Source organism: Salmo salar, chromosome 09 (assembly GCF_965601325.2).
Source record: "Salmo salar chromosome 09, fSalSal1, whole genome shotgun sequence".
Classification (NCBI taxonomy): domain Eukaryota; kingdom Metazoa; phylum Chordata; class Actinopteri; order Salmoniformes; family Salmonidae; genus Salmo; species Salmo salar.
The window spans coordinates 33,878,335-33,899,098 of NC_138299.1; the positions used below are offsets into that span (position 1 = coordinate 33,878,335).

General features: G+C 44.8%; 1 protein-coding gene across 3 annotated transcripts in view; it reads left to right on the forward strand.

Moving 5' to 3' along the window:
* Positions 1-20,764, forward strand: part of LOC106611225 (neuronal PAS domain-containing protein 3) — a 469,364-nt gene that overhangs the window by 270,777 nt on the left and 177,823 nt on the right. For all 3 annotated transcript variants that reach the window (XM_014211204.3, XM_014211210.3, XM_082955738.1), the window contains one exon: positions 19,632-19,714. In XM_014211204.3, coding sequence (XP_014066679.3) covers positions 19,632-19,714 — 83 coding nt within the window. The remainder of the gene's footprint in view (positions 1-19,631; positions 19,715-20,764) is intronic.

Consider the following 20,764-nt stretch of genomic DNA (forward strand, 5'->3'; position numbering starts at 1 on the left):
AAATATTCATGTAGGTGTAGTGTGTTAAAATATTAATGTAGGTGCAGTGTGTTAAAATATTCATGTAGGTGTAGTGTGTTAAAATATTCATGTAGGTGTAGTGTGTTAAAATATTAATGTAGGTGTAGTGTGTTAAATATTCATGTAGGTGTAGTGTGTTAAAATATTCATGTAGGTGTAGTGTGTTAAAATATTAATGTAGGTGCAGTGTGTTAAAATATTCATGTAGGTGTAGTGTGTTAAAATATTCATGTAGTTGTAGTGTGTTAAAATATTAATGTAGGTGTAGTGTGTTAAATATTCATGTAGGTGTAGTGTGTTAAAATATTCATGTAGGTGTAGTGTGTTAAAATATTAATGTAGGTGCAGTGTGTTAAAATATTCATGTAGGTGTAGTGTGTTAAAATATTCATGTAGGTGTAGTGTGTTAAAATATTAATGTAGGTGTAGTGTGTTAAATATTCATGTAGGTGTAGTGTGTTAAAATATTCATGTAGGTGTAGTGTGTTAAAATATTCATGTAGGTGTAGTGTGTTAAAATATTCATGTAGGTGTAGTGTGTTAAAATATTCATGTAGGTGTAGTGTGTTAAAATATTAATGTAGGTGTAGTGTGTTAAATATTAATGTAGGTGTAGTGTGTTAAAATATTAATGTAGGTGTAGTGTGTTAAAATGAGGTATATGGAGTAGTGAGGTCATCGTTTGACTCATTTGGCAGTAGACAGTTCAGTGGTAGTGTACTAGCAGCCAGCAATAACATTACATTTCTCTATTGAGCGATGAAGGCATTGGTCATTCATTTATCACAGAGAGAAGGAAGGGGGAGAGAGGGGAGGGTCCTCATTATTCTCCTTCACTGGGATGTTTTGAAGGGTAGGAGGTGAATGGTGGATGATTCCAGGTTAGGGAATCTGTATAAGGCCAATGTCCACACACTCAAAGAACTCCTACATTGTATTTGCGTTTCTTACAAACTTATCCAAAAAAGAGCCCATAATGGGATGAAGGAGCTGGTGGAGTACAGTGTAATCCACCTGTGTATGTGCGTGTGTGTGTGTGTGTGTGTGTGTGTGTGTGTGTGTGTGTGTGTGTGTGTGTGTGTGTGTGTGTGTGTGTGTGTGTGTGTGCGTGTGTGTGTATATGAGAGTGTGTTACTCTGACATGGTTTGTGTAATGAGAACCAGGGGGTTTTGGCTGCTGTCTAGCAGCAGCTCTGTCTTCTTCCCACGCTGTGTCCTCTGCTTCAGCCCCTAATGAGACCACATTACCCTCTCTTTATCAGACACACAGCCACTCACACACATGCTGGGGAAGAGTTCACTTCACACACACACACACACACACACACACACACACACACACACACACACACACACACACACACACACACACACACACACACACACACACACACACACAATATGCCAAGTCTATCTCCCACTCTCATCCCCAGGCTCCACCAGTACTTCTGTACATTGTCTCTGAACAACTGGATCTAGGGAGATTATGTAACCATATTGAATATTGTAACTCCTTGAAATCACAAGTCCCTTGTTTGAATTGACTGGATAGGGTTCTAAGCTTAATCTGGGCCTGCATGTAGTGTGAAGTTACAGTCTGTCTGGTGAGGGGATGGTGAAAGGTACAACTTTGAAATGAATACGTAACTCTAGCTGGCTTGCTACAAAGGATGTCCTACTTGTTATTAGAGAACACACCCTCATCTACCATGTCTCACTCTCCCTTTTGATGGTCTGCCTAATACATGACAAGCTTATTTCTTTGTATTGTTTATACAGGTAAAATCCTGCCTAATACATGACAAGCTTATTTCTTTGTATTGTTTATACAGGTAAAATCCTGCCTAATACATGACAAGCTTATTTCTTTGTATTGTTTATACAGGTAAAATCCTGCCTAATACATGACAAGCTTATTTCTTTCTATTGTTTATACAGGTAAAATCCTGCCTAATACATGACAAGCTTATTTCTTTGTATTGTTTATACAGGTAAAATCCTGCCTAATACATGACAAGCTTATTTCTTTGTATTGTTTATACAGGTAAAATCCTGCCTAATACATGACAAGCTTATTGCTTTGTATTGTTTATACAGGTAAAATCCTGCCTAATACATGACAAGCTTATTGCTTTGTATTGTTTATACAGGTAAAATCCTGCCTAATACATGACAAGCTTATTGCTTTGTATTGTTTATACAGGTAAAATCCTGCCTAATACATGACAAGCTTATTGCTTTGTATTGTTTATACAGGTAAAATCCTGCCTAATACATGACAAGCTTATTTCTTTGTATTTTTTTATACAGGTAAAATCCTGCCTAATACATGACAAGCTTATTTCTTTGTATTTTTTATACAGGTAAAATCCCATTAGGATCCGAAATCTCGTTTTCAAGGGACACCTGTTCTAAACTTAGCTGATGTTCTATGTTTAGTTTAACAGTTTACTCTGAAACATTTCATATTATGGCTGGGACAGAATACAGGGACCTGGATAATATGTTATATTGGTACCATAGTGACATGGACTGAATCAGGACTGAATCACATTTCTCCAGAAACAGCTCAGTACAGTATCTCACCTGCTGCTGAGCAGACAACACATGTCTATCTAGAGGAGAGAGAGAGAGAGAGAGATGGTGACCGGCTGCAGTTCATACTCCTCCCCTCCCCTCCCATTAACTCTGGCTGCAACCTAGACCCCTCAGAGAGACAAAAGGAGAAGGTATAGAGGGATCTCTTACTTCCCTACTTTCCTTTTTTGATCCTTTCATCGGTGGAGCATGTCATTGTAGGGTAACTCCTAATTACTCTCCAGCTGAGACGTTCCAAATATTCCCCTGGTGCTAATATTTTTCTGCCAGAATGAGTCATTATGTTGTTTGGTAGACTGAAACAGACTGAAACATACTGAAACAGCAGCCTTTCTCTGTCTGAACACTATATGGTTCATGTTCTACCCAACCACGCGCTCACGCACATGGGGCACACACACACACACACACGCACGCACACACACACACACACAAACACACACATCATCCCCCCTCAATTTCCGTCCCACCATCCCCCCTCTCTTCCACAACGACCCTCCCCACTGTGACATGACAGGTTTTTCAGCAGCATATGAGGAGTTGATCTGCCTTACTGTCTGTACGACTGTAGGCATCCCTTTGTAGCTAGACCTACAGTACTCATGTCACTCTGTCCACCGGTTATTTATGTATTCCACCATTATATTCTAGCGCCTCTCTCTCTCTCTCTCTCTCTCTCTCTCTCTCTCTCTCTCTCTCTCTCTCTCTCTCTCTCTCTCTCTCTCTCTCTCTCTCTCTCTCTCTCTCTCTCTCTCCTCTGTCCCTCACCATACATGCACGCGCGCACGCACGTGCGCACACACACAAACATACACACACAAACACAAAAGCCGACAGACACTCACACTGGTATGTGTAATCATCTTTGCTGTCTTTTTACTTGAGTGTGTGCCAGCTGGTGTGTGTTAGAGTCAAGGACAAGAGTAGAGGACAAATAGGCTGGGGGGGGAGGGAGGGAGGGAGGGAGGGAGGGAGGGAGGGAGGGAGGGAGGGAGGGAGGGAGGGAGGGAGGGAGGGGGGAGGGAGGGAGGGAGGGAGGGGGGAGGGGGGAGGGAGGGAGGGCCGGCGGGAAGAGTTATTGAGTGTCGAGATGGCTGGGTGGATGCTGCTCTTAGCTCTGTTTACTGTGGGTCTATCTGGATGAGGGGACTAGAAGAGAGAGAGAGAGAGTGAAGGAATTTAGGCTCCTCTGCTTACTGCGCAGGGTGCTTCCCACATGGCACCCTATTGCCTATACAGTGCACTACTTATGGGCCCTAGTCAAAAGTAGTACACTAATTACAATAGGGAATAGGGTACCATTTGGGAAGCAGGCACTGTCCCACCCATTAGAAGAGCCCATAGAGCCATGGTGATCGTATACCATTTTTTCTAATCGACCCATTCATGCTCTGGAGTTTTTCTATGAAGGGTGAGTGACGTATTGATAACTCCTGAATTATTCAACACTATAAGCATATTTAACTGTCACGTTCCTCGTATTCTCCCTCATCGGAAGATATGTCGAAATCACTCGATGACCAATACGCAGCGGGTTGACTGTTCCACATCATATTTATTATAGATGGAAACGACAAAACTAAATAAACACGCAAAGGAGAAAGGTGACAGTTTCACAGGTGAAACGAAACACAGTGCAAAATACAATTACCCACAAACACACAGACAAACACACCCTACTAATATAGGACTCCCAATCAAAGGCAACTCAACACACCTGCCGTCAAATGAGAGTCCAGCACCCAACCTACACATAGAAAACCTAACCTAGAACCTAACCCAACACTCACAACCCCACTATACCATAACCAAACATAACTCTGCCACGTCCTGACCAAATATAATACAAAAATACCTAAGTATATGGTCAGGACGTGACATTACCCCCCCCCCCTAAAGGTGCATACACTGAATGCACCAAACCAACAGAAAAAAAAACAACACACAATTAACCCCCTACTAAAGGGAGGGAAGGGAGGGTGGCTGCCGTCAACGACGGCACAGTGCTACACCCCCCCTCCCCAACCCACCTATATTGGAGGTGGCTCCGGTTCTGGCCTACTGTCCAACAGACCGTAGACAGACCTGTTGGGCTTAGGACAGTAGGCAGACTTCTTTGGTTCTGGGTCATGGGCCGACTCCTTCGGTCCCAGGCTGTAAGCAGACTCCTTCGGTTCTGGGTTGTAGGCAGAAACATCACAGTCATAGTTAATCAACTTTACTTTAGAATTGTGACCAGACTCACCCAGTTCTGGGTCACAGGCAGCTCCCCTCAGTCCCGGGTCGCAAGCTGTTGTCGGATACTCTGGTCCGCACACCGGTGTCGGATCCTCTGGGCCGCACCCCGGTGTCGGATCCTCTGGGCCGCACCCCGGTGTCGGATCCTCTGGACCGCACCCTGGTGTCCCTGGCGGTTCCGGCGAGGCGGGCCACTCTGGCGGGTCCGGCGAGGCGGGCCACTCTGGCAGGTCCGGCGAGGCGGGCCACTCTGGCAGGTCCGGCGAGGCGGGCCACTCTGGCGGGTCCGGCGAGGCGGGCCACTCAGGCGTCGGATCCTCTGGGCTGCACACTGGTGTGGGATCCTCTGGACGGGGCCCAGTCTCCGTACTCTCGAGGCTGGACTGATGCGCTGGAAGCTTGGTGCGTGGAGCTGGTACAGGTCGTGCCAGACTGGAGGCACGCACTTCCGGGTCAGCACGAGAGGCGGGAACTGGCAAGACTGGGCCATGGAGACGCACAGGTGGTCTTGATCGCACCGCCTGCACAACCCATCCTGGCTGGATGGAACTAGTAGCCCTGTACGAGCGGAGTGCTGGTACAGGGCGAACTGGGCTGTGCAGGGGCTCGACAGTTACCGTTCGTAGAGCGGGCGTAGGGTAGCCTGGTCCTAGGAGGCGTACCGGCAGCCAGACGCGCTGCGCAGGCATCCTCCTACCAGGCTGGATGCCCACTCTAGCACGGCATCTGTGCGGGGCTGGAATAGCTCGCACGGGACTGGGCGAGATCGTGCGCACTTCTGCAAACTTCGGTGCCCTCAACTCCATACTTCTCTCCATGTAAGCACGGGTAGTTGGCTTCTGGCTTTTCCTTGCCCTAGCCAATCTACCTGTGTGCCCCCCCCCCCCAAACAATTTCTTGGGGGTGCCTCTCGTGCTCCTCCACCAGCACGTTCATGGCCTCAAAACGCCTCCTCTCCGCCTTGGCTGCCTCAATCTCCGCCGGAGGAAGACGGTATTCCCCAGCCTGATGCCAGGGTCCGGCCCCGTCCAGAATCTCCTCCCAAGTCCATCTCTCACCATAATCCATATACTCAGTGTGCAGCTCCCTCCCCCGCTGCTTGGTCTTGGTTTGGTGGGTAATTCTGTCACGTTCCTCGTATTCTCCCTCATCGGAAGATATGTCGAAATCACTCGATGACCAATACGCAGCGGGTTGACTGTTCCACATCATATTTATTATAGATGGAAACGACAAAACTAAATAAACACGCAAAGGAGAAAGGTGACAGTTTCACAGGTGAAACGAAACACAGTGCAAAATACAATTACCCACAAACACACAGACAAACACACCCTACTAAAATAGGACTCCCAATCAAAGGCAACTCAACACACCTGCCTTCAATTGAGAGTCCAGCACCCAACCTACACATAGAAAACCTAACCTAGAACCTAACCCAACACTCACAACCCCACTATACCATAACCAAACATAACTCTGCCACGTCCTGACCAAATATAATACAAAAATACCTAAGTATATGGTCAGGACGTGACATTAACAGTTTTAACAGTTCACATTTTATTCATTCAAATACTACTCTAGCTAATAATTGTTTTGCATTTTAGAATGTTGTTGGAATGTTATTGTTTTTGATGCAGTTAGCCATAATGAATACATTTCCAAATTAGATGAGCTTTTCCCCCTTTATTTTCCTTTGCCCATCCTAGCGTATTGATTGGTTGGAAGTGCCCCTTGAACTTGACCTCTCCCGTGTTGCTCAACGTCAATAATGCTGTCGTCCTCTCCTCTCCCTGTCAGCTAGCCGATCCGCTCCTCTCTGCTGGGGAAATATCGATAGCTGTGTTTAGCATCTTTGGAATGCTCGAGATGGCTGAATATGTTAAGATATTTCCCCTGACTATTGGAGTCTCATTGACGACACCAATTATTTATTGCGCAAATGTACTATTTGATTATTATATAGATTTACGTAAAATGTTGGCTTTTTTGTTGTTTGTTTGGTATGTATTATCCACACAGAGTGTACAGTATGGCATACCTTGAAAGTACATTTTCCAAACAAATGCACATAATCCCAAAGGCTGGTTTGAGAAAGCTCCCCCTCCATGCCAAACACTTTTCATTGTTTAACATCAGTGTGTGTGTGCTGTGGCCTCCTGTTTCAAATGCAGTGGAAGACAAGACAGTGTATTAATGCAGATTCTCTCCTCTCTGAATAAGCATTCTCCTCCTTTCTGTGCAGTTTTGATATGAATGACATCTGGGCAGTACTTGTCACCCAGAGCCCTCATATGGCTCGCTTATCTGTGGATCTGACGGTTGTTTCTGGTGATGAGGAAGGGATTGCCACAAAGGTGAAATACCAAATCACTTGAGCAGTGGCCTAGAAACTTTCCATAGACAATTATTCCTCACTTAGCTGACACCCAAGGTGTAATCTGGGATCTGCACCAGAGAGGGATGGAGATGGAGATATCCACTCAGCCCACTCCAGGTTCATTGTAAAGCTGATCTAATACTCACAGAAAACAGGAAGAGAAAGGCCAAGGAGGCTAGAAAAGGCCACAACAACTGTTGTACTGTCAGTCAGTCAGTTAGCTTTACTGTAGCTAAAATGTAGCTAATTCAAATGCAGGAAAAAAGATTAGGAAGAGATGGACATATTGTAAAAAATGATTATATAAATATTATTTTGTGAAATCCAAATAATTTAAAAGGAAAAAACGAATTGAAACAAATGAAAAATGCAATGTACAGTAAGTACTGTACCTTTTGTTAAAAAGTGTGGATTTAAACAGACAGACGGACGGAGGGACGTACAGTGAAATAAAAGGTGTTGGAATCACAGTCATTAAAGTTTGATGATATAAATGAGAAAAAAATGGATTATTAAATAGACTCATTATGAAAACTTAAAGCCAGTGAAATATGTTAAAAAGGAAACTAATTAAAACAAATGTTTCAGCCTCTATCTTCATTGGAATGACTTGTGTCCGGTCTGTCTGTGTGTGAATACTACAGCGTGTGATCAGAAGAGCTATCATTAGCCGTGGTCGGTCAATTATTTAATGGACTTTCGGTTTCCACTATGAAAAGAAAAAAGAAGAAACCCACGCACTGCTCTTGATAGTATCACTGTTCTTTAACGTGAGGCCGATACGTAAAGCTTATTAAAGAACAATGATTCTATCGAGAGCAGTTTCTTCTTTTTTCTCATCTTATTCAACTGTTACCATGCACCTGCAACAAAGATAGCTCAGATGTGAGAGTGCCTTATGAATTTTGGTTTCCACTTTGAAAACAGTTTGGATGTAGACTGAAGGACATGGAAGGAGAAATGGTTAAGTATTGTAAGGATTTGGTATTTTAATAAAATAAAACATGTAAAGAAACACTTTAAAAACCATACATTTCAGTATGCCAGTTTTTATGTTTGAAACACCTGAAGCGTGTTGTTAATGCACTGTAAATGTTAGCCATTTTTGACATTTTGAATATAGATAATAATGGTTGTATATTATTCTTAATATGTTTGAAAGACTTTTGATGCACACACTATATGACAGAGACATACAGTACCATGAAAAAGTATTTGCCCCTTTCAGATTTTCTCTATTTTTGCATATTTTTGATACTGAATGTTATCAGATCTTCAACCAAAACCTTATATTAGATAAAGGGAACCTGAGTTTACAAATACAGTTGAAGTCGGAAGTTTACACACTTAGGTTGGAGTCATTAAAACTAGTTTTTCAACCACCCCACAAATTTCTTGTTAACAAACTATAGTTTTGGCAAGTCGGTTAGGACATCAACCTTATGCATGACACAAGTAATTTTTCCAACAATTGTTTACAGACAGATTATTTCACTTATAATTCACTGTATCACAATTCCAGTGGGTCAGAAGTTTACATACACCACGTTGACTGTGCCTTTAAACAGCTTGGAAAATTCCAGAATATGATGTCATGGCTTTAGAAGCTTCTGATAGGCTAATTGACATCATTTGAGTCAATTGGAGGTGTACCTGTGGATGTATTTCAAGGCCTACCTTTAAACTCAGTGCCTCTTTGCTTGACATCATGGGAAAATCAAAAGAAATCAGCCAAGACCTCAGAAAAAAATTGTAGACCTCCACAAGTCTGGTTCATCCTTGGGAGCAATTTCCAAACGCCTGAAGGTACCAAGTTCATCTGTACAAACAATAGTACGCAAGTATAAACACCATGGGTCCACACAGCCGTCATAACGCTCAGGAAGGAGACGCGTTCTGTCTCCTAGAGATGAACGTACTTTGGTGCGAAAAGTGCAAATCAATCCCAGAACAACAGCAAAGGACCTTGTGAAGATGCTGGAGGAAACAGGTACAAAAGTTTCTATATCTACAGTAAAACGAGTCCTATATCGACATAACCTGAAAGGCTGCTCACCAAGAAGAAGCTGCTGCTCTAAAACCGCCATAAAAAAGCCAGACTACAGTTTGCAACTGCACATGGGGACAAAGATCGTACTTTTTGGAGAAATTTCCTCTAGTCTGATGAAACAAAAATAGAACTGTTTGGCCATAATGATGTAACGGCTGTCGTGAGAGAAAGTAGACCAGGGTGCAGCGGAGTTAGTGTTCATCATTGAATATTTAATAAAGAAAGAACACTATACAAACAAAACAAGAAAACCGACAGCCAAACAGTCCTGTCAGGTGCAAAACACTAACAGAAACAGTTACCCACAAAACCCAAAGGAAAAACATGCTCCTTATGTGTGACTCCCAATCAGCAACAACGAACTTCAGCTGTGCCTGATTGGAAGCCACACACGGCCCAAAACAAAGAAATACAAAAACATAGAAAAAGGAACATAGAACGCCCACCCAATGTAACACCCTGGCCCAACCAAAATAAAGAACAAAAACCCCTCTCTATGGCCAGGGCATTACAGTACCCCCCCCCCCCCCGACCGCAAAACCTGACTCTGAAGGGGAGGGTCTGGGTGGGCCTTCTTACGGCGGCGGCTCAGGTGCGGGACGTGGCCTCTGCTCCACCCTCGGCATCGCCCTCTTAGGTGGTGCACCTGGCCGCGCCGAAGGTCTGGTGGGCGACCCTGACTGCGCCCGGCTGGCGGGCGGCGAGGCTCGCCCGGCTGGCGGGCGACCGGGCGCCCGGCTGGCGGGCGGTGATGGCTAAGCCCGGCTGACGGGCGGTGAGGCTGCCCGGCTGCGGGCGGGGGCGCGCCCGGCTGGCGGGTGGCGATGACTGCGCCCGGCTGGCGGGCGGCGATGGCTGCGCCCGGCTGGCGGGCGACCCTGGTTGCGCTCGGCTGGCGGGCGTCCCTGGCTGCGCCCGGCTGGCGGGCGTCCCTGGCGGCTCCGGCGGCACTGACCCAGGATTCACCAGGCTGAGGAGACATGTAAGACCAGGCTGGCGGGCGGCTCTGACTGCTCCGGACAGGCGGGCGGCTCTGGCGGCTCCGGACAGGCGGGCGGCTCTGGCGGCTCCGGACAGGCGGGCGGCTCTGGCGGCTCCGGACAGGCGGGCGGCTCTGGCGGCTCCTGAATGGCGGGCGGCTCTGGCGGCTCCTGGCTGGCGGGTGGCTCTGGCGGCTCCTGACTGGCGGGCGGCTCTGACGGCTCCGGACTGGCGGGCGGCTCTGGCGGCTCCGGACTGACGGGCGGCTCTGGCGGCTCCGGGCTGGCGGGCAGCTCTGGCGGCTCCGGACTGGCGGGCAGCTCTGGCGGCTCCGGACTGGCGGGCAGCTCTGGCGGCTCTGGACTGGTGAGACCCACTGGAGGCCTAGTCCTAGGAGGCGGCACAGGACGGACCAGGATGGGGAGACCCACTGGAGGCCTGGTCCGAGGAGGTGGCACAGGACGGACCAGGATGGGGAGACCCACTGGAGGCCTGGTCCGAGGAGGAGGCACAGGCTTAACCAGGATGGGGAGACCCACTGGAGGCCTGGTCCGTGGAGGCGACACAGGAGAGGCCAGGATGGGGAGACCCACTGGAGGCCTGGTCCGTGGAGTCGGCACAGGATTCACCAGGCTGGGGAGACATGCAGGAGGCCTGGTTCTGGGCGCAGGCACAGGATAGACTGGGTCCTGAAGACGCACTGGAGGTCTAGAGCGCACGGCCTGCACAACCCGTCCTGGCTCGATGCCCAATCTCCCCCGGCAGATGTTAGGAGCTGGGATGTAACGCACCGGCCTCTCCACGCGTACTGGGGACACCGTGCGCTTTACTGCACAGTGGTCCCGCTGTTGTCACAATTGCTCCCATGTCCAGTCAATCCTTGACTCCATCTCCTCCCGAGCGGGCTGCTTCCAATAGTCCTCCTTGACTTCCATCTGCCCTCTTGTCCGCTGCTTGGTCTTTTTGTGGTGGGTAATTCTGTAACGGCTGTCGTGAGAGAGAGTAGACCAAGGTGCAGCGGAGTTAGTGTTCATCATTGAATATTTAATAAAGAAAGAACACTATACAAACAAAACAAGAAAACCGACAGCCAAACAGTCCTGTCAGGTGCAAAACACTAACAGAAACAGTTACCCACAAAACCCAAAGGAAAAACATGCTCCTTATGTGTGACTCCCAATCAGCAACAACGAACTTCAGCTGTGCCTGATTGGGAGCCACACACGACCCAAAACAAAGAAATACAAAAGGAACATAGAACGTCCACCCAATGTAACACCCTGGCCCAACCAAAATAAAGAACAAAAACCCCTCTCTATGGCCAGGGCGTTACAAATGACCATCATTATGTTTGGAGGAAAAAGTGGAAGGCTTGCAAGCCAAAGAACACAATCCCAACCGTGAAGCACGGTGCACTTCACAAAATATATGGCATCATGAGGGAGGAAAATTTTGTGGATATATTGAAGCAACATCTCAAGACATCAGTCAGGAAGTTAAAGCTTGGTCGCAAATGGGTCTTCCAAATGGACAATGACCCCAAGCATACTTCCAAAGTTGTGGCAAAATGGCTTAAGGACAACAAAGTCAAGGTTTTGGAGTGGCTATCACAAAGCCCTGACATCAATCCTATAGAAAATGATTTGGCAAAACTGAAAAAGCATGTGCGAGCAAGGAGGCCTACAAACCTGACTCAGTTACACCAGCTCTGTCAAGAGGAATGGGCCAAAATTCACCCAATTTATTGTGGGAAGCTTGGTGAAGGCTACCCGAAACATTTGACCCAAGTGAAACAATTTAAAGGTAATGCTACCAAATACTAATTGAGTGTATGTAAACTTCTGACCCACTGGGAATGTGATGAAAGAAATAAAAGCGGAAATAAATAATTCTCTCTACTATTATTCTGACATTTCACATTCTTAAAATAAAGTGGTGATCCTAACTGATCTAAGACAGGGAATTTTTACTAGGATTAAATTTCAGGAATTGTGAAAAACTGAGTTTAAATGTATTGGGCTAAGGTGTATGTAAACTTCTGACTTCAACTGTAACAAAAAAAAGTATATTTATATTATCTATTTAATAAACAAAGTTATGCAATGCCTAATTCCCCTGTGTGAAAAAGTAATTGCCACCTTAAACACAAAAGCTGGTTGAGTCTTCTGTCCATAGAATATTCTTCCAGAGTCTTGATGATAATCCAGGTGCTTCCAGGTGCTTTTTGGCAAACTTGGGTCCCATTATGCCTGGCAAAAACCAAATACTGCATTCCACAGTAAGAACTTTATATCAATGGTCAAGCATGGTGGTGGTAGTGTGATGGTTTGAGGATGCTTTGCTGCCTCAGGACCTGAACGACTGTGTCAGAGAATTCTACTGTTGAATGTCAGGCTATCCGTCTGTGAGCTGAAGTTAAAGTGCAGCTGGGTCATGCAGCAAGACAATGATCCAAAACACATAATCAAGTCTACATGAAAATGGCTAAAAAGCAACACATTTGAAGTTTTGGAAGGGCCTAGTCAAGGTCCAGAACTAATCCCAATTGAGATGTAGTTGCAGGACCTGAATCGAGCAGTACATGCTTGAAAACCCACAAATGTCGCTGAGTTAAATCAGTTCTGCATGCAAGAGTGAACTAAAATTCCTCCACAGCGTTGTGAGAGACTGATCAACAACTACAGAAAGCGTTCGGTTGGTTGGAGTCATTGCAGTTAAAGGTGGCACAACCAGTTATTGAGTGTAAGGGGGCAATTACTTTTTCACACAGGGGCATTGGGTGTTGCATAACTTTGTTTATGAAATAAATTAAATAAGTATGTAATTGTGGTGTTATTTGTTCACTCAGAGTTCCCTTTATCTAATATTAGGTTTTGGTTGAAGATCCGATAAGATTCAGTATCAAAAATATGCTAAAGTAAAGAAGATTTCAAAGGGGGCAAATACTTTTTCACAGCACTGTAAGCACTCCCAAAATTTGTTTGTGTAAAAATTTGAACAAAATGCTTAATCTTCCAGGGAAAATTAGTACACAACATACTGTTCTTATTATAACATTCAGCACATTGAGGTGGAAGTGAATAAAGCAGGTGAATCGTGTGACTGGATCAATAGTGACTGCTGTCTCCAAGGTTGTTGGCTGTTGATACGGGGGAGACAGCATAAGAATGGCATTGTTATTCTGAGGACACTGAGGTAATTCACTAGCCACAGCTAGCGGACCGAAGGAGAATCTCCCTTTTGTTAGTCTAGACGTAACTATGGGATCATCCTGGCTGAATAAAACACACTGGTGGCCATGGAAAAGTATAGAGAGAGAGAGAGACTAAGAGAGAGAGAGACTGAGAGAGAGAGTCTGAGAGAGAGAGAGAGAGAGACTAAGAGAGAGAGAGACTAAGAGAGAGAGAGTCTGAGAGAGAGAGAGAGACTAAGAGAGAGAGAGACTAAGAGAGAGAGAGTCTGAGAGAGAGAGAGTCTGGAGAGAGAGAGAGAGAGAGAGAGAGAGAGAGACAGACATAGACAGAGAGAGAGAGAGAGACTACGAGAGAGAGAGAATCTGAGAGAGAGAGAGAGAGAGACAGAGATAGACAGAGAGAGAGTGAGACTTACTAGAAGATCAGTTTTGGGCCCATTGTGTGTGTAGTTTGCATTTGACACACAGTGTCCACAGTTTCCACACCACAGGATGGATCCCCACAGTGAGACCTTTGACAGCCTGATGAATTAGGCCTGACATGAGCCAAAATGGCTGTCCTCTGTGGCAGCTGCCAGTTGAGCATCTACACTCTGTTAATTGAATTGGCAATTTGTGGAGCAGTACCTGCCCCAGAGTCTTTGGTGGAGCCGGAGATGCCATTTAGCCCTGCTCTAATCTAGAAACTAGGGAATAAGGAATGCTAAGCTTCCCAATAAATGACTGCAGATTTGAAATGACAGCCCTGTTGCAATTTTCAATGAAATGATAAATAAATTAATAATAGCAATAATGTTGACTTATAAAACTGAAAGTTAAATTGACTTGTGATAATGGCGCCGGCGGGGATGGCTGCTGTTTTATGGGCTCCTAACCAACTGTGCTCTCAATCGCACTCCACACTGCCCTTTCCAACCTGGACAAAAGTAACACCTACGTGAGAATGCTGTTCATTGACTACAGCTCAGTGTTCAACAGCATAGTACCTACCAAGCGCATCACTAAACTAAGGACCCTGGGACTAAACACCTCCCTCTGCAAATGGATCCTGGACTTCCTGATGGGCCTCCCCCAGGTGGTAAAGATAGGCAACAACACATCTGCCACGCTAATCCTCAACACTGGGGCCCCTCAGGGGTGCGTGCTTAGTACCCTCCTGTACTCCCTGTTCACCCACGACTGCATGGCCAAGCACGACTCCAACACCATCATTCAATTTGCTGATGACACAACAGAGGTAGGCCTGATCACCCACAATGATGAGAAAGCCTATAGGGAGGTCAGAGACCTGGCAGTGAGGTGCCAGGACAACAACCTCTCCCTCAATGTGAGCAAGACAAAGGAGCTGATTGTGGACTATAGGAAAAGGAGGGCCAAACAGGCCTCCATTAACATCGACGGGGCTGTAGTGGAGCGGGTCAAGAGTTTCAATTTCCTTGGTGTCCACATCACCAACAAACTATCATGGTCCAAACACACAAAGACAGTTGTGAAGAGGGCATGACACCACATTTTCCCCTCAGGAGACTGAAAAGATTTGGCATGGGTCCCCAGATCCTCAAAAAGTTCTACAGCTGCACCATCGAGTGCATTCTGACCGGTTGCATCATCGCCTGGTATGGCTACTGCTCGGCATCTGACCATAAGGCGGTACAGTGTGTAGTGCGTACGGCCCAGTACATCACTGGGGCCAAGCTTCCTGCCATCCAGGACCTATATACTAGGCGGTGTCAGAGGAAGGCCCAAAAAATTGTTAAAGACTCCAGTCACCCAAGTCATAAACTGTTCTCTCTGCTACCGCACGGCAAGTGATACTGGAGTGCCAAGTCTAGGACCAAAAGGCTCCTTAACAGCTTCTACCCCCAAGCCATAAGACTGCTGAACAATTAATCAACTGGCTACCCGGACTATTTACATTGACTCATTATTCTTCTGTAATTTTCTTGTGTAACTTTTTGATTGTATGATTCTTTAGTATATTTAGTAAATATTTTCTTAACTCTATTTCTTGAACTGCATTGTTGGTTAAGGGCTTGTAAGTAAGCATTTCACGGTAAGGTCTACACCTGTTGTATTCAGCGCATGTGACAAATAAAATTTGATTTGATTTGACTTTCAAATAGCACTGCGGTTCAGAAATTGCCACTGTACTGAGAATCAAATTGTAGTAAATAGCAATCTTGAAACCAAAAGCTGTTTGTGACATGGTTGCATTAAACAGCCGACCTTAAACATTGAGAGTGGTGAATAGAAACTGATTTTTTCACATCATAAAGCTGCATTAGTTTAAATTAAGGAAGGTTTTCACCCTGATTTGCATGCACACACAGTTAGTTTGAATTTGTATTCTGAGTTAATGCTGTTTTTGCCATTCCGCTAGAGAGAACATTTAATAACTTTCAGTAACAATGTCAGTTGTTGTTATATGTAGCTAGTGCTAAGTCTATCAGATTTTGTTTGTTTTCTATTTCAGCAAATGGTAGAGCAGAGATTTCTCAAGCAAAGGTTAAACTATGCTATGCATTACTTATTGTCTCAGCATGATTTGAATACAGTTTTTCATAATGTTCTTCCTCTGGTGTGTGAATAGTGTATGAATATAGTGGTGATATACTTAATACTTATTAGTCAGCCCTTAAAAAGAAAAAGCCCCCAATTTAAACATAAGTACATTAGCACAGGTTTCAAAGTGATGTTTTTACAGTTACACTACCCTTAGGTTAAATGCAGAAGACACATTTCAGTTGAATGCATTAAGTTGTACAACTGACTAGGTATCCCCCTTTCCCTTTCCTTCAGGATTTTGGCAATGAAGCCCTTTATCTACTTCCCCAGAGTCAGATGAACTTGAGGATACCATTTTTATGTCTCTGCTTGCAATTTCAAGGAAGTTGCAAACGAGCGTTAAGCGCAATTGCTAACTAGAGTTGGTAACTGCTAGCATGCTAGGAGATACCATAGACATCCAGTCATTGCACTAATGCTAGTTAGCATTGGCTCACAAAATTCCTCTAACTTCCTTCTTACTGGATGCAGAGACATACAAATGGTATCCATGGGTTTGTCTGCCTCTGGGGAAGTAGATAAAGGGCATCATTGCCAAAATCCCAAAGTATCGCTTTAAATATTGAAACGGGGGAAAGTAATGTCAAAATTGACCTTGTTAAGCTGCATTTATGAACCGGAAAAATCGAATGGAAAACGTAATGGAATCACTGTCTCCAGCTGTTGTATACCTTTATTAACCAGTCTACTGTGTGGATTGAGCCAAATTTAGACTAGATTGCCGCCACAATAATTGGCCTCCTGGACTGTGTGTGTGTGTGTGTGTGTGTGTGTGTGTGTGTGTGTGTGTGTGTGTGTGTGTGTGTGTGTGTGTGTGTGTGTGTGTGTGTGTGTGTGTGTGTGTGTGTGTGTGTGTGTGTGTGTGTGTGTGTGTGTGTGTGTGTACATTGTGTGTGAGACAGGGACAGTCAGACACAGTAGTCGGAAGTTGATTGGCCATCTGCACCCAAGGCGCTGCTCTGAATTGCTAATGTTTGTGTGTTATTAAGAACTGTGAAGGAGCTGTTGGCAGGAAGAGGGGCTTCAAGGTGGCCGCAGTCCTCCCCCAATGGTTCCAGTTTAACATTTTTACATCTTTATTATAAAATATTAACCATGTATAGTTTCCAGTTTTCAAAAGATCCCCAAGAGCAATCTGTCACTTATTTTCCAGGGCTCTTTTAGCTAGGGAGAGAGCCCTGTCTGACTGTGTAATGATGAGGACCATTGTAGAGGATAAATAATGATTTCCTCCACTCTGTCGGCCAGGATATAAAGATGATAATTGAAGTTGGTCAAGTGTGCTTTGATCTGTGATATTTCTGCTCTGTTCTACATGAACTGCCTGTTTGAAACAACAGATGGTCGGGTGTGTGAGTGCTGGGTAGTGGATCTATGCTGGGTAACAGGTGTGTGTGTGTGTGTGTGTGTGTGTGTGTGTGTGTGTGTGTGTGTGTGTGTGTGTGTGTGTGTGTGTGTGTGTGTGAGGCCACAGTCTAGGGCTCCTAGAGGTGGACTGGGTTCTAGCTCCCCCTGCTCTGTCTGTCTGTCTGTCTGTCTGTCTGTCTGTCTGTCTGTCTGTCTGTCTGTCTGTCTGTCTGTCTGTCTGTCTGTCTGTCTGTCTGTCTGTCTGTCTGTCTGTCTGTCTGTCTGTCTGTCTGTCTGTACGTTTGTCTTTCCGGGTTCTGGAACGGTCTGTTCAGAGTTGTTCTGCCTGCCAATGCTTCATGTCTTGTTTGTATCCTCCCCTACCGTGCCAGAGTACAGTCTGTGTGCGTGACGGTGTGTGTGCCTGCCTGTATGATTATTTGTGTATGTGTGTGTGTATTTGTGTGTGTGTGTGTGTGTGTGTGTGTGTGTGTGTGTGTGTGTGTGTGTGTGTGTGTGTGTGTGTGTGTGTGTGTGTGTGTGTGTGTGTGTGTGTGTGTGTGTGTGTGTGTGTGTGTGTGTGTATTTGTGTGTGTGTATGTATCCAGTGCATGTTGTTTGGCATTGGCCCCACTCCTCAGGGAGGGAAAGGGATAAATGCTTACAACATAACTGGAGGGGGAGAAGTGTGATTACCATGTCTGGCCTAGAACACGGAATGCAGTGAAGGACAGAGGCCCCTCATTGTGCAATGGGTTCCCCCCTCACATCCACCTGGGACCTGGCCTCTGACTCTAACCCGCTCCCCTGGCTTCTTCCCCGAGGAGGCCTGTTTGCTCCTGCTCTTTGAGAGTCTTTAATGGCCTTTCAATGTTTATATTACATCATTAATTGCCCTTAATTCAGCAACATTACCCCAACGCCTGGCTAAGCTCTGAAAATTAAGTACAGAGCACATTGTTATAAAATTCCCCATAATGAGATCTGGTGGGACAAGGTCTGTTAAGTTTGAATGTACCATAGGCCATTTTTTAGCAGTAACGGGTAGCATGGTGCATCTCCTTACTTTTTAAGCTGGGAGTCTTGAAAAAATGCCCTAAGGGCACAGTCTTCTGGTTCGTCTGCTCTGAGGCTGAATCAATGGAATGATGTAATCCCTCATTTAGAAATAAGACTTTGTACCAGTCAGCGAATCATTGAATATGCAGGCTGGTTGCACTTGATAATAGCCTTGTACTGTTTGAGTTGAGCCCTTTGGTTAGCATTGCTACAGTACTTATTACTATAGGTCGATGATGAGGTCGATGATGTCAGCTGTTTTATCATTACAGCTGTTTAGCTGTTTGCTATTGGTTCTCACTACCCTAGCAACATTTTTCACAATGTATTTGCGTGTGTACTTCACTGTAGATATGTACTGTATCTGTTGCTTGCCTCTCTAGCTACTTTTATGTATTACACAGTGATATATGTGCATACAAACCCAGTCAGTCTAACCTCCGCCCACCAGGTGTGAGTGTGTGTGTGTGTGTGTGTGTGTGTGTGTGTGTGTGTGTGTGTGTGTGTGTGTGTGTGTGTGTGTGGTGTGTGTGTGTGTGTGTGTTAGGGCTCCACGATATGTGCTGAAATGTTGTGTTATTTGCAATTTATGTTGCGATTGCGATATAGATCAAAACACTTGGGTGAACTGTATTAATCATAGACATAGAATGACTTCTATTAAGTGGAAAGCAGCATTGTTCTTGTTTGGAAGAATCGATTGACTACATTTGAACAGCATGTAAACGTATAGGGAATCCAACAGCAAGGACGAGGAACTGCGCAGCTTGAGTGACAAGGGGCGGGGCTTGTTGTGTGTGGGAAGCAGCCGCAAGAGGATAAAAAATTGATCAAACTATAAAAACTGACATTTCATGTGGTTTAGATGCATTTCAAAATATTGCATGCGATATGGATCCCTCCCGATATGAATATTGCACATGTTTGTATTATGATTTTGATGTGAATTTGATTAACTGCGCAGCCCTAGTGTGTGTGTGTGTGTGCATGCTTGTTAGTGTGTGTGTGTGTGTGTGTGTGTGTGTGTGTGTGTGTGTGTGTGTGTGTGTGTGTGTGTGTGTGTGTGTGTGTGTGTGTGTGTGTGTGTGTGTGTGTGTGTGTGTGTGTGTGTGTGTGTGTGTGTGTGTGTCTCATGCCTGCCCAGTCTGTCTGTCTCACCGTGGCTCTGTCTGTTCTGTTTTATTGTGTGTGTGCAGCTATAGGAGATCAGCGAAGGAGGACTCCCAGTGCGGTAGCCTCAGAGATCTTCGAGCCACACCTCGGGAGCCACATATTGCAGGTAGGATGAGATGAGAACACACAGGCACGATCACCCCATCTAACAGACCTGGTATTATCTCTATTGTACAGTTACTTGGGTTACAATATTGTGGTGATTTCCTGTGGTTGGAGGATTCCCAGATGTTCTGCTTATTCCCTCCTGATTTCTGGAAAGCCAGGGACTTTAGAAAACCCTAACAGCATAGTAACTCAACTCCCCAGACTATTCACATGGTATATTACTGACATCTGTTGATATCTTTCTTTTCTTCATGGACCAACAAAATGATTCAAAGAAACTGACACTAAGGAAAAGCTTTTATCCAAAGTGACATACAGTACAGTGAGTGAAAACAGTCCATTTATAGTATGTGTATGTGATCCCTCTGGGAATTGAACCAACAACCTTGGCATAGCTGGCGCCATGCTCTTACAATACCAACTGAGACACACAGGATCAACGTTTTGAACTTTTAGCATTTCTTGAACATACAATCTTTTATAGCATACAGAAATGTTTCATCCATAAAAATGTTACATTTGGAAAATCCATCCTTAATATTTATAAAATACTTAATACTCAGTAATGATATATTCACATTCTAGTTTCTTATGTAATCTAGGCCTGTACCTTATTTGATGTAATGTAGAACTAGATTTTTATTGCAGTAAAGTTGAATTATTAAATGGAATGAGGAAACTAGGATTATGGTTAACCCTGTTAGTCCTGAGGGTATTTAGCATTTATCTTTTTACTGCTGCTTATTTCTGTAGATACAGTTGAAGTCAGAAGTTTACATACACTTAGGTTGGAGTCATTAAAACTCGTTTTTCAACCACCCCACACATTTCTTGTTTACAAACTATAGTTTTGGCAAGTTGGTTAGGACATCTACTTTGTGCATGACACAAGTAATTTTTCCAACAATTGTTTACAGACAGATTATTTCACTTATAATTCACTTTATCACAATTCCAGTGGGTCAGAAGTTTACATACACTAAGTTGACTGTGCCTTTAAACATCTTGGAAAATTCCAGAAAATGATGGCATGGCTTTAGAAGCTTCT